Source organism: Miscanthus floridulus, chromosome 8 (genome assembly GCF_019320115.1).
Source record: "Miscanthus floridulus cultivar M001 chromosome 8, ASM1932011v1, whole genome shotgun sequence".
Classification (NCBI taxonomy): domain Eukaryota; kingdom Viridiplantae; phylum Streptophyta; class Magnoliopsida; order Poales; family Poaceae; genus Miscanthus; species Miscanthus floridulus.
The window spans coordinates 118,643,700-118,657,950 of record NC_089587.1 but is presented as its reverse complement, the minus strand read 5'-3'; the positions used below and the strand labels follow the sequence as shown (position 1 = coordinate 118,657,950).

General features: G+C 42.5%; 1 protein-coding gene across 1 annotated transcript; it reads right to left on the bottom strand.

The window, feature by feature from the left end:
- Nucleotides 1-8,177: 8,177 nt before the first annotated feature.
- On the bottom strand, nucleotides 8,178-11,285 carry LOC136473400 (chaperonin-like RBCX protein 1, chloroplastic). The gene is made up of 6 exons (XM_066471049.1): nucleotides 11,033-11,285; nucleotides 10,014-10,108; nucleotides 9,050-9,167; nucleotides 8,916-8,932; nucleotides 8,764-8,826; nucleotides 8,178-8,524 (listed from the first exon to the last, which is right to left on the bottom strand). The coding sequence occupies exons 1-6, from the start codon at nucleotides 11,196-11,198 to the stop codon at nucleotides 8,444-8,446; spliced, it is 540 nt and encodes a 179-aa protein (XP_066327146.1). The 5' UTR covers nucleotides 11,199-11,285; the 3' UTR covers nucleotides 8,178-8,443.
- Between the last annotated feature and the right edge of the window lie 2,966 nt (nucleotides 11,286-14,251).

The following is a 14,251-nucleotide window of genomic DNA, read 5'->3' as shown; positions in this document are numbered from 1 at the left end:
AACCACAGTGAAGGGCCTGCCGCCATCGCAGCCTTTTAGTAAAAAAATATAAAAAATGACTATCGGTTTGGAGCCTGCCATCGCAGCGCTATCACTGTCGGTTTTAAAACCAAAACCGGCAGTGAAGGGCCCTGCCGCCATTGCAGCCTTTTAGTAAAAAAATTAAAAAATCATAGTCTCGTAGCCTTTTTATAAAAATATAAAAAAATTCCGAGCCTAGGATTCGATCCCAGGTCTGGGTTCTTAGTTTGGAGCCTTAACCACTACGCTAGAATAGGGATTACGTTAGAATTAGTTGTTCTTTTTCTTTTATCCATGTAATGCACTACTAAATAATAAATGCAAAATCAAAAAAGTTTGGCCGCCTGGGATTCGAGCGTGGGTTCTCAGAATACAGAAGTGCGCGCCTTAACCGCTGAGCTAGGATAACGAGTTCGCTTAGTTTGATTTTCTTTCTTTCTTTATTTATTATTTATAGAAATAATATAGTTAGTTTATATTCTAAAATAACACAAAAATTTGTGTCTTGATTATTAATTCTATAATAATTAATGAATGGTCTATAATTATCCAAATAATAGTGTTTGTGAACATCATCTTAATATTTGATTACATAATCAATAATTAAATTGTAGAGATACCCACAAAATATAAATTAAATATTCAGTGCGAATTACTGATACAACGTCTGCATAATGATTACATAGTTAACAATAATCTAACTATCTTTAGGTACATCAACAATGAGGGCCTTATTGTGATCAATTCGTACGTAAGCAGGTTCGTCACCCTCTTGAAGGATAGGTAGGGGTAGTTCGCTCCGAATGGAGGCATTTCCTGATAGCCCCTATAGTCTTCTTCGTCCGTCACTCCATTAACACTGACAATCTTCCTTTTCCCTTCTAGGACTACTTTTAGCCTTCCTTTTGTCTTGTTGTCCCTTGCATAACATCTCTTGTAAGGACGAAGGGGTCGTCTCTGTATGCGGTCTTAGTGAGATCAACGGTAGTGAACCCTTTGCCGTCAGTGTTGATTTCCTCGAGCCGGACCCACTGGCAGCGAAAAAGAGCTGCCTTCAATGGACCATAGGCTAGCTCCTATATCTCCTCTATGAAACCATAGTATGTCGTCTGCATGTTGCCATTTTCATCGTGAGCATCAAAACGAACACCATAATTTTGGTATGTGCTCTTTCCATCTTGATTTTTTGTGTAAAATGTGAATCCATTGATCTCATACCCTTGGTACTTAAGATATGTACTCGAAGGTCCCTTGGCTAAGGCCTCTAGTTGATTACCCAACTTTATTCCAAGCAAGCGACGTCGCAACCAGCTGATAAATTCCTCCTTATGTTTTTATCCAGCCAAGCCTATGACCTGGTCGGATATAGAGTTTGCAACGATTGCCTGTGCTCATCAATGTATGGCATCACACTCTTGGCTTGCTGGAGAACAGCAAACTATGCCTGTCTGAAAGAAACAGGGTCATCTACTATAACAGATTTCTCCCCGATTGTTCTTTTGCCACGTAGTCTTCCCTTGTGATGAGATTCTAGAACTCTGACCCTTTTGATGTCCAGATAATATGTGCAGAACCCAATTGCCTCCTCTGTTGACCATCCTTCAACCATGCCCCCTTCTGGCCTGAATCTGTTCCTAACATACCTCCTGAAAACTTTCATCAATCTTTCAAAAGGGAACATCTGATGAAGGTACATTGGGCCAAGGGCTCTAATTTGGTCAACAATATGAATGAGCAGATGCAATGAGATATCAAAGTAAGTCAGCGAGAAATGCATCTTAAGCCTAACGAGAGTTTCGGCTATGTCCCGTTGCAGCTGCTCTAGCGTGGACACATCAATGACCTTTTTTGAGATCACGTTGAAGAACGAGCAAAGCTTTATGATTGGGGCTCAGACCTTTGGGGGAGGATACCACGTAGGGCAACAGAGAGCAGCTGAGTCATAATGACATGATAGTCATGGGCCTTCATAGGGCCATAGTTGAACTTGAGTTATCTCATGTTCACTAGCCTCTTCGGGTTTACACAGTAGCCCATCGGGACTTTGAGTTCATTGAAGAAAGAAATAAGTGCACACTTTTCTTCCTTCTTCAATGTCCATGATGCAACCGAAAGTTTGAACTAGCCATTCTCTAGCTCCACGGGATGCAGCTCCTTCCTGATTCCCAAGTGTTGCATGTCTAGGTGTGTGGCTAGTGAATCCTTCGATGTCCCCCCGGTGTCCATCAAGGTGTTAAGAGTGTTAGCGCACATGTTTTTAGTGATGTGTATGGGATCAAGACAGTGGCATGCACTCAGAAATGGCTAGTAAGGTAGTTTCTAGAAAACCATTTTTTTCTTCCAAATGCTCCCATTAGGTGCTGCTACTGCATTGTCCCCCTTCCCAAGGACAACATCTAGTTTGTTGAGTTCTCGAAGTATCGCAGGCCCGTCTCGATATTTTGGAGCTAAGCGTTTCTCAATAGTACTGTTGAAATCTTTTCTATTCCTGCGGTAAGGGTGATCCTTAGGTAGGAACCTACGGTGCCCCATATAAACTATCTTTGAGTTATTTGGCAGATTTACCGCATCGGTGTCGTCCAAGCACTCAACACATCCAGTATAGCCTTTTGTCTTCTCTTTGGACAACGAACCTCGACCTAGCAGGTCGGTGATTGTAGCAATAAGTACTCCCTTGATCGTGATATGTTCCTTTTTGTACTCGTCCCAAACATCCAATACGCCCTTTTCAAACATCTCCACTAGTTCATCGATCACTAGTTATAGAAACACGTCGATGTCATTCTCAAGTTGTCTTGGCCCTTGGATCAGTAGTGGCATCTGGATGTACAACCACTTCATATAGAGCCAAGGTGGAAGGTTGTATATACAGAGCGTCACTAGCCAAGTGCTATGATTGCTTCTAACCTGGTCGAAAGGATTCATCCCATATGTGCTCAAAGCAAACCAAAGGTGCCTTACCTCTCCACCGATGTCCTTATAGAACATAGTATTGACAGTCCTTCAGTCATGCCCATCGACGGGGTGCCTCATCATTGTATCATTCTTACACTCTTCGCCATGCCAGCGCAACAGCTTGGCTGACTTTGCACATGCAAACAGTCTATACACCCGGGGAGCTATAGGGAAATACCAAACGACCTTTACAGGACCTCCTCTGGTCTTGGTACCCTCATCTGACGGCCCTTCCTTGTACCATGGAGCTTCACACTTGGGGCACTTGTCAAAGTCTTTGTATTTTTCTCCATGATACAATAGGCAATCATTGGAACACGCATGGATTTTTTTCAACCTCGAGGCCGATGGGGCTGATCATTTGCTTGGCCAAGTATGTCTTTTCTGGCAACTCATTTTTTTCTGGGAGCATTTTCCTTATTATACCTAACAACTAATCGAAGCCTTTATCGCTTAATCCATTTGTCAATTTGAACTTTAATAGCATGATGTTGGCTTTCAGTTTGCTCATTGGATAATTCCTATACAATGGTGTTTTGCCATCTTGTCTCATTTTCTCTAGCTTTCTCAGCTGTCTTTTACTAAGACATCCGGTCTCTATATTACATAGCAGCTGAGAAATGCCATCGTTATCCTCGGTATCGTCAGCTAGCATGTTCCTAAACATATTATTAACTATGGCCATAGGTTCCGTGTTGACACCGGGTTCCTCGTCAGCATCATGGATGGCTACGTCAGGCATGTCCACATCATCATTGTTTCCCAGAAGAACATTCACACCAACCTCGCCATGCATAGTCCATATCGTATAGTTTGGCATGAACCCCCTGGTAATCAAGTGCGATCGTATAAACTCAATTTGATGAAAGGTCATATGATTCTTGCAATCTTTGCATGGGCAGAAGACAGGGTTCCCGTTCCCAGCATGGGCTTTGGCATCGGTGATAAACTAGCTAGCGCCATGCATGTACCGCTTGTCCGTTCGGGACAGATGCATCCACTCTCGATCCATCTCTACACAAAAAATACTGAGACAGTAATTACAAAGAATTAATAAGAAATCAAGCTTCATGAACAACAATTGTAGCTCAAAAGTACCATTTTTGGAAAACATTATTGTACACTAATTATTGAAAAATTGAAATTGGTAGCCCCGGCCCTGTAAATTAAAAATCGCAGTAAAAAACAATTATTGCACAATATTGAAGAACAACTATTCTACTCTATTTCTAAGAACTAATTATAGCATCACATACTAACAATGATGATCTTGACCACCATGGAATAATTAGCTAGGAATTTAAATGTGTTCATAGACACCAACCTTTTGGATGATGGATTCACCACAATTTGAGCCTTGCGCAAATATCCAATTGGAAAAGTACTCTCTAGAATGGAGAAATAACTAGAATGAGAATCAAGCAATGTAGCCATCAAAACGAAACTAATTAAGCAACAAAATCAAAGGAGTGGATGTTTGTTACTAACCTTAAAGCAAAAAGATCAAGCCATTCTTCAAAATCAAAGCACTAGCTTCATGGTGAAGAGCAGCCGCAACAATGGAGGGAAGGATCTAAACGCGCACCTCTGTTCTCGGGATAGAAGAGAGGAGGAAGGAGAGGACGGCTGTAGCCTTTTTGTGTTGTAGGCTTATCACCGTCGGTTCTTGGCTAGAACCGACAGTGATAGAGCCCAATCACTGTCGGCTCTTGGCTTAAACCGGTAGTGATGAGTGTCCGCCAAAACACTACCGGTTCAAGCCACAAACTGGCAGTGATGTGGTCCTTCACTGCCGGTTTTAGCCCAACCCCAATCATTTTTTCATTTTCAAGCTCATAACCGACAGTGAAGGTACATTACTGCCGGTTCTCACAAATCCGGCAGTGATGATGCCGGCAGTGATGTGCAAATCTGGCGTAGTGCATCCACCATAGAGGTAAATTGGGTGGCTAATTTTAAACTTATAAATTCTAGGATTCAATTTACACTACTATTAAAGATTCATAAACTATTCTAGCATGATATGCAGTAAAGGTTTTTCTTGTATGATCCACTACTAACAAACCGTTTTTAGCAAACTGATGTCCTTTTTTTATAGGCGGCTCAATAAAAATCCATCTCTAAAAATAGTTTCTGGAACGAACTGTCTCTATAAATATATTTTTAGAGGCGGCTCTAGAGAGAGGTCTCTAAAAATATGTGCAACATGGTAAAATTCATAGCTTTTACAAACGAAGTCGGATGAAGACAAACTTTATTATAGTTTACAACATTTTTATTTGAAATCATTTTAATCCCACAAATTCTATTTCAAGTTCTCACATTTTAAAATTCAATTTTTTTGAGTTTTCCAAACGATTGGAGAAACAACCAAAACCGAAGTTATAGATCTTAAAAAATATATAAAGCGTTGCAGTTAAGAACTTTTTTATTTGAAATCATCGGTGGTCAGCAATGCAAATGAACAGTGATTTCAGCATGCCACACTGGCAACACATCTAAGGGCCTGTTTGGAACGCGGGATTTTTTCTCTGTTCCTGCGTTTTTCCTGTGAAATTGAATTAATTCATGTGAAATTCCTGTGTTCCAAACAGGCCCTAAACTTCATTAGATGATCCAGGTCCTCTTCATTGTCTAGCCAGTGATTGTGGTCTCCTAGGCATTGTCTGGCCTTATAATCAATTATGACTTAGACGTCGAAAATTGGACACATGGGAGCACTTCCTAACCTAGGTAACTTTGCACATCTCAACGAAACATGCCCATAATGTTATCATAGTTGTCTCTCCCTCCTTAGTCAGACTTTTTGTGAGCGTCAATGATGAGGCTTTAAATCACTCTCTTAGATCCATATGCTACAAGTGATTCTCTATTGATTTCTCCATTACAAGGCGTACTGGTTACATGAACTTATGCACTGCACGCCATTTAAGAATAGGATTGCTATTGATTTGTTGTCATATTTTTATGCTTAGGAAAATGGGAGAAGCACCTATAGACAAGACAATATAAGTCAGATAGACCTCAAGATAATTTCAACTTAGAGAAGGAGTTGGTTCAGAATCAGCATATAGCCTTGTACTAAAATAGTCATAACTCTTTCATACGCAGTCCAATTGAGGCGCTGGCATTCTTTGATGCATTTGAAACCTAAGATGGTTAGCTTTGTTTTGATTCTAGTTCTAGTTTTAGATTCAAGAACATTTTACATCATCAAAACAGTGTGATGTGCCATAATTTAGGCCATATCATGCCCTAAAGGGGTGTGTGTGGGTTGGGGGTAGGGCATAACCCCAGTTGTGGACACCCCATTTCCCCCTCTGTCACCCATCAATCCTAGGACTCAACTTTCATATGCTCTTTGGATTTCATGTTTCTAAATTTGCTTGCAGAGATTAGTCTTCTTGGTGAGTTACAATCATGAGTTGCGGGGTTGATAACTTACTACTACAGAAAACTTTTGTAGAGACAGGCGGGTGGGAAGCATACTTTGTAGAGGCCCAGCTACCTCTAGACATGAATCTACTTCTCCGTCTTCATAAATCGATTTGAGGTGCTTCTCCAAATCGATTTCTAGGGGTGACTGGAAACAAGAGTCACCTCTAGAAATCAAGTTTCTAGAGAAGGCTTGAAATACTACTGATCCACAGATCAGTTTCCAAGAATAATCATAAATCAGGCATAAAAATAGAAAAAAAATTAATCCGGGGAGGCCCCCACCCGGCAGCCTCACTGTCACATGTCGCAAGTCACGCAATTTTTTCATGCGCACGTGCGGCTGTGGGGGCTCAAAAGTCAAACCCATGAGTTCAGGCCTACTGTGTACCTCCCTTAACCACTCCACCTCAAAGTCACTTGTTAATAAAGAGCAGAAACATGAATTCATATCTGTGAAAATGATAAGCATGGGATTGAGCAGGATAGAGTTGGCCTTGCCAGAAGCCTACTTTCTTTGGAGAAAAGTGCTTATAACTCGCTTTTACTACCTCAAGCGTATAATCTAATCTATCATGATCCTACTATAAGAGAGGGAAATTGACATTTCTTTAATAGAAAGAAGTTTATCCTAATGTGGTGTCTAGTGCTGAAAGTAAACAGAAAGGTACCATGGCCAATTCGTAGCCTGATAGAATGAGAAGATATTTCCTACACTACACCACGGCATTATATTGTTAGAGTTGCTTAAATATTCCCACTCGTATTCACTTTACCGGATTTAGACATGAATATTTGGGCCCCTAAACGAATTTAAATAATTTTTTTTGAACTGCCAACTTATTGATAGTATCGAGTACTACAATTTTGGTTTATTTTGGTCATTTCTCAATCCGAGGTCGTTTGAAAATTTTGAATTTTAAAATGTGAGAAATTCAAACATAATTTTTCTTGGATAAATGATTTCAAATGAAAAAGTTAATTACAATGTTGTATAGCTCTTTGAAATCTACACCATGGTTTTTGTCGTTTCTCCATCCAAGGATGTTTCAAATTGTGAGCATTTAAAACTAAACTTGGGACATATTAGATTATTTCAAATGAAAAAAATATGAAATGCAATATTTTAGATCTTTTTTAGATTTATTATAACTCTTGTTTTGGTCATTTCTCCACCGGGATCATTTAGAAAATTAGAAAAAAGAATTGAATTTGAAAATGTGAGAACTTCAAACTAAATTTGTGGGATTAAAATTATTTCAAATTAAAAGGTTGTCAACAATAAAGTTGTGGATCTCTTTGAGATGTACAACTCTGATATAAAGTTTGTCTTCATCTAACTTTGTTTGAAAAAGTTATAAATTTTCATGTGCTGCATGTATTTTTAGAGAAGGTTGTAGATCCAGATGTGAGATTGCTTTAGATTTAGGCGTCTTTAGAGATAGGGACATTTCTAAAGGCGTCGTACCTGACCGATTTTTAGAGGCGAGTTGGCTTAGGAACCATTTTTAGAGGCGATTTTGGTTGAGCTGCGTATACTAAAAAATGCCTTCGTTGCTAAAAATTTGTAGTAGTAACTAATGGAGCTGTGGTGCAGTAATTGCAACGGTTTCGACCTCGTGATAGGAGCAGTTTTTATCACCAGGTTCAGGTTCTCTACCAATTTGACTTATCTTTCAGAAGATGACGCCTAATACTCTTATTAGTTCGTGAAATCGATCTTTGCCAGTCGTGTGGAATAGCAATGTGTATGAATGATCGAGGAAGTAACATGGTGTATGCGTGCGGAGTTTTATTCCAGTAATGTTAACCATCTACGTACATGGCACTGCTAATCCGCTATACTTAGTACCTATGCTATATACAAAGTTCCAAGAGCAAGCTAGCGCTTCATAACCTATACATCTTCTATAGACATACAAGCCTCCTATAAAGTATTATAGGCAAGGCTCAAGAGAAAGCATTTGATGTTATAGTTTGCCTATAAAATATTATAGGCATTAGGCAAGGATCAAGAGAAAGTCATTTGATGTTATATATGGTTTTCGTCTTCAATGTGGCTAACCTCCACGACATAATCCCTCATGAGCTTTGTGTTGGCCTCATCAACCATCTGCAGACAGTGGAAGACAAAAGAGCATAAAAAAGAGCACTAAATAGTGCTACTTTTCTGAAATTCATACAGACTGTGACCTATCTCTTGGAGATAATTGAAAACATTTTGCTGGAGCAACTAATTTATGGATACTACAGGTCATAACTGAGACACCTTAAAAAGTCAGTCTATCGTAATTTATTAGCAAGTAATAGACCGATCAATATATAGTAGAAGGGGCAGAAGAGTAAGGCAACCTTGAAGGATAACTTCTTCAAATTGTCCCACTCGAAATCGTTCTTCACATAACCAGATCGGACCTGCAGTTGCATTAGTTCATCTGAATCCCTTTGAAATGCAGGTTGATGTTTAGAATATGGCATCAATTATGAATGCTCTGAGTACGCACCTCTAGAATCCTCATGGCTGTTTGTTTCCAAGCCGAAACAAGAGAGGAAACCACACATACCTCAGTAATTTCATACACTGTTTCATAAAAGGATCAAGCAAGTAAAACAGTGTGCGGTTAAAAACTAGACTTACCTAGTCCCTTAAGCCTTGGAGACTCGCGCATCAGCTTTTTGCAGAAAATTTCAGCGTCATTCAGAGAGGTGCGGCTGATGAACTCCTTCAGCTCAAAGTAAGCTTCCCTGTTGTAACTCTTTATCGATGATCCAGATAAAAGAATAAAAATAAATCAAAATGTGATAACAATTTCGAGTCCCTTTGGCGATCAAGACATCAAGTCTCAAAGATGAGAACAATTCAGATATCTATAGTCCTGGCAAGGTTCAAAATTTCGGCGAAATTTTGCGAATTTCGGTAATTTCGGTGGTGGCCGAAAGAAAATTTCAAAATTTTGTAATACACATACTAATACATGTGCTATATAACTCTAGACTCATATTTTCTATTGTTTATATTGTATATTTATTTTCTATTCAATAGATGTGTAGTCATAAATCGTACTAATATTTATTTAGATCTAATTTTTTTTTTTGAAAAAAAAAACATACTTCATGTGCTAGTCTCTAACAAAATTTGGCAAAATTTCATGAAATTCGGTGATTTCGGCGGTGGTCGAAATTTTTGCAATACCGAAATTAAAAACCCAGTAGTCCTGTCCTGTATACATGACAATATATTGAAGAACAAATTCGGAACAGTATATCAACCAAGGGCAAGGGTACATAACAATTGAAACAGTGCAACAAGGATGCTATTATCTTTTAGTGTAGCACTAGCTACTTCTTATCTTGTTTGCGGTTGAAATTAAGATACTGTATGTATAAATTAATGCTTCTCTCCTTTGTTTGTTTTTCTGCTCATATCAATATGCTTCGACGACATACGATACGATTGCTTTGTTACTAGGATTTCCATGGAAAATACCTTAACAGTACAATATTTTATATATTGATACAATTTTCCTAAAAATATTTGTAAAATTAATGGGAGTGCTGGTTGAATAGGAAGGAACAGCCATTCCAAAAGGCAAGAAAGCAACCTCAAGCTGAGCGAGGACAACCGTGACGGCGATGTAGTTAAAGAAGTGCTGGAGGATTATTGCTGCCTTCCGCTCCGGTGAACCCTCCCCGAAGCCTGAATCATCACAGCCATAAGCGCGGTGAGGACAACATAGAGAGTGTTTGGTTGGTAGCCACACTTTGTCACACTGCACCGGATCATTTGAGCAAGACCGGCTCACGCACTACTTACGATAAATTAAAAGTCGTTCCTTGAGAACTTTGTTACAATCAATCCTACGTGCATAGTTTGCAAACAAGGCTTCGGGCGGCTTCGCTTTACACGGTGCAGTGCTGCAGTGCAGTCGCTTAATACACCTAGCTACGTTCAGGCACCAACGACTGCTACTACTGAGCAGTTGAGAAACGTATAGATAGATAGCTAGACAGGAATGCTAAACACCACACGGATGTTTTAGCACCTATAAACACACGATTTTTTCTGTGTCTCTGACATGAGGCTCCGACCGACTCCTCCCCTCCGTGCTCCCGTCCTCCCCTCCACGTGCTCTCTCTCTCTCACCGGCGACGGAACCGGCGAGCTCCTCCCGGTGCCCGCGCCTCCTCGCGCTCAGGCGATAGCGCCACGCGCAGCCCCGACCGGACCGGACCTCCGTCGCCACCATCAGGCCGGACCTCCGCTGCCGCCTCCGCCGCCCCCAAGCCGGACCTCCGCCACCGCCCCCGCGGCACGATCGTGCCGTGCCCGTTGTTGCTCGTGATCTTTGTCGACACAGCCACGATTTGTCCTTGTCCTTTCATAGAAAAAAAATTATTTCATATAATCGGTGCCAACGAAGAAGATAAACAGTGCCGCGGGCGGTGTGACGGGTGGTTGAAGGTAGAAGATGAACAGTGCACGCAGGCTGCTGGAGGTAGTGCCGGAAAAATTCAGGTGTGGAGTAAGGGTAAAACACCCAGTGTCAAACAGACAGACTCTAGCTAGAAGGAGCAGAGTAGATGCAGATGTAGAGTCGTCGAGAGGCGAACGGTTACCTACCGGGAACGTACATCTTGCTGCACCTCGCCGGCGCCACGGAACTCGCGAGCCGGCACCGCCACTCCGTCGTCCTCCTCCTCCAGAACGACTGCACCTGCACGGGGAGGACGACGCGCCCAACCCCGGCGCCCTGGACCGGAAGCACGACGGCACTGCTACACTCCATGACCAAGAAGCGCACGCTCACTCTGCTCTTACGTTGCAACGTGGACTTGCCGGAAATGCCAGATAGGCGCGGCGCGGCGCGGATAGAGTCAAAAAGGGCGCCGGAGATATTTATCCACGACTGGTGGGTCAGCGCCACAGCCACACCACATGTCGCGGCAGTGCCTATGGATAAACCTGGGTGCAGTGCCTTCTGAGTATGTGAGATGTTAGCCTGTCCAACAAAGGGTATTTTGGGCACTTTAAAGGGAGATATTTTTGTTTGTGATAAGAATAAAAAAAAGTTGGTTTCAATAATTCATGTCCGGACGGACACGTCCGTCTGCACTTCATTTTGCGTGTCTACGTGGGTCCCACGTCTATCCGAATGTCACCCACGCCTCCTGACTCCACACGGAGACCGCTCACGCCCCCTCTACTTCCTAAACACAGACTAGAGTAGGTGGGTCTCCAGCAAAAATATCCGATCTATCTTTCGAAATAACCAGATAAAACATTTGTAACATACGTCTAAAGGTAGATGAAACACTTGAAATATGCGTCTAAAACACTTGCAAAAACACATGAAAACACTTAAAAAGCCATTGCAAAAAGCATGTGCAACATCCAGATAAAACACTTGCAACATATGTGTGAAACATATGCAACATCCAAATAAACACATTTACAACATACATCTGAAAAAACAGATAAAACATTTAGAACATACTCTTGTAACATATGTGTATAACCATTGCAACATATGCAATATCCCGATCTACTTTCGCACCATCCATATGAAAACACTTGCAACATACATATGAAACCATTAAAATACTTGAAATATACGCTTGCAACATGTCTAATGCGACACTAGTGGATGACGACCACCATGTCTGGCAAGCCTCAAGGCGGTCACGAAGTACGGCATGGCCACAACGCCCTTTGCTATCTCTAGCCGCGAGAGGAGGTGATGATGAGGATGCTAGCAGATGTGTGGGAGAGGGACGTTGTTCTAGTACCCAAAGCGGAAGCCATCCAGGGATATGAGCAGCACCATGGGCTTGGGAGAGCTTGGAGAGCGGACGCATGGTAGCGGACGCCGCAGTCATGACGGTGAGGGGCGGGTGGAGCAGGACGAAGATCGTGGCAGCGCCGAGGGCCACGGTGAGGAGCAGGAGGCGGGAGGGAGGGGACGAATAAAGGCTGGGTGCGGCCATGGAGGAGGAGAGGAGAGCGGCGGTGGGCTACGGCAAGTCGCTGGGGGTCCAGACCTCGATTAAGGCTAGGGTGCGGCCATGGAGGAGGAGAGCGGAACGTGTGTGCGGCTTGAGGCTAGTAGCTTGTGGAGCGGGGGATGTTTCTTGAAGGCGGAATACGTGGACGGCGTGAAGCCACGTAGCTTCTGACATCCAGACGCTCTAATCGTAGTGTTACCGATAATTCAATTTCATCTCTGAGTTATTACTTATAAAAAAACAATGATTTTCATACGATGGCTCTTCTTTGTTCAATCGCCCGCATGTAAACGGGACCAATTAGCAACCACCTGCGAGAGCAGCGTCTTTCTTCTTTCTAGATCTCCTCCTGTCTGGAGTCTCTGAACCATGCAGTTCAGCACATGATAAACGAACAACGGAGCATGCAAAAGTACACAGGATGAGTTCTTTGACATGTTTGTTTGGGCTTGTTTGGCTGATAAGCCATAGCTGAAAGTTTTGTTAGGCGATTTGGTGTGAGAGAAAAGTACTCGACGTGTTCGCTTGTTGGTTTCTGGGCTAGCTGGTGCTGGTTTGTTATAAGAGGAAAGCACTGTTGGTTGGTTGAATAAGCCTAGCTGAAACCAACAAGCGAACAGGATGACTGTTCATTGGCTGAAAAAGTACGCCTTATAAGCCAAACAAACCCAAACAAACAGAACGCTTGCATAGAGGCGTCAACGAAGGCTATCGACAGTGTTCTGCACAAACACATGCCTTCCGAATTCATTGCATTTTGTTTGCTTACCCTCCACGGCCTTTCAACGTCGTGACAGCATTATCAACAGCAAACACTAGTAACCCTGTTCATCTATGCTCAAATTTAACTTATGTTGATGCTTATGTTGATTTGGTGTGAGAGAAAAACATTTTTCGTTTGCTGAAAAGTAGTTGAAGCGAGCAGGGTGAACTATCATTTTCTTCACCTGCATCACATAATAAGTAATTAGGGCATGTACAACGCGTCTGCATACCCCATCTGTATATCGTATATTTTACAAAAAGAACCCCGGTTGTGAGGAGACGAGCTCGCCCCGTCGTCTCGACGACGAGCGTGGCTCATGGTCCAAGAAGCCCTCGTCTCTCTAGAGTCACGTTGTACGGGGAGTCGACAAGCGGGAGGATCCACTGCGGACGCGTGCGCGCACGGAGGAAGTTGAGGGCGCGCGGGAATGGATTTTGGTGGCAAATCCATAGTGGTGGCAGCGGCGATGAGAGTGGCAGCGGGGCGGAAGGGTAAGGTCGGCAACGGGCGGGCCTCTTCCTCCATTGGTCGATCCAGCAGGGCTGCGGGCCTCTTCCCCATTGGAGGCAGATCCGGCTTGGCGGCGGGCCTCCTCCCCTTTAGCCACGTATCCAGCCTGGTGGTGCCTCTCTTCCCCATCACCGGCGGCAACGGCGAACATCAGCATCATCCTCATCCATGGCTGCATCCGGCACAGCCGAATCCTCCCCTATCGGCACTAGCCACGGCGGGGGCGGCTTTGATTATCAGTAGATTTTTCTGAAAACATATCTTTTTGAAGCTTTTTGAAGCTTTCTGAAAATAGATCTGAAGTGATTGGAAATGTTGGACTAGCAGTAGCAGTGGATTTTTTTTCATCAGTCTTGACAAATACTAGCAGTAGCAGTGGATATTTTTACTGAAGATGGAACTCACAATACTAGCAGTAGCAGCGATCTTATTTTTATTTTGCTTAAACACTACTAGTAGTAGTGATGTTATTTTTCTTAAACAATACTAGCAGTTGTTGTCAACCAATACTAGCAGCAACCTGTTCTAGTCAATGACGAGAACGAAATGGTTAGGACTGAG

What these genes read in the sequence shown, in the direction of transcription:
- LOC136473400 (XM_066471049.1), bottom strand. Translation starts at nt 11,198, where the DNA reads ATGGAGTGTAGCAGTGCCGTCGTGCTTCCGGTCCAGGGCGCCGGGGTT. An exon ending in CAGCAAGATGTACGTTCCCG is followed by an intron (nt 10,109 to 11,032) that starts GTAGGTAACCGT and finishes GTGATGATTCAG; the next exon opens with GCTTCGGGGAGGGTTCACCG. An exon ending in TTGTCCTCGCTCAGCTTGAG is followed by an intron (nt 9,168 to 10,013) that starts GTTGCTTTCTTG and finishes TCATCGATAAAG; the next exon opens with AGTTACAACAGGGAAGCTTA.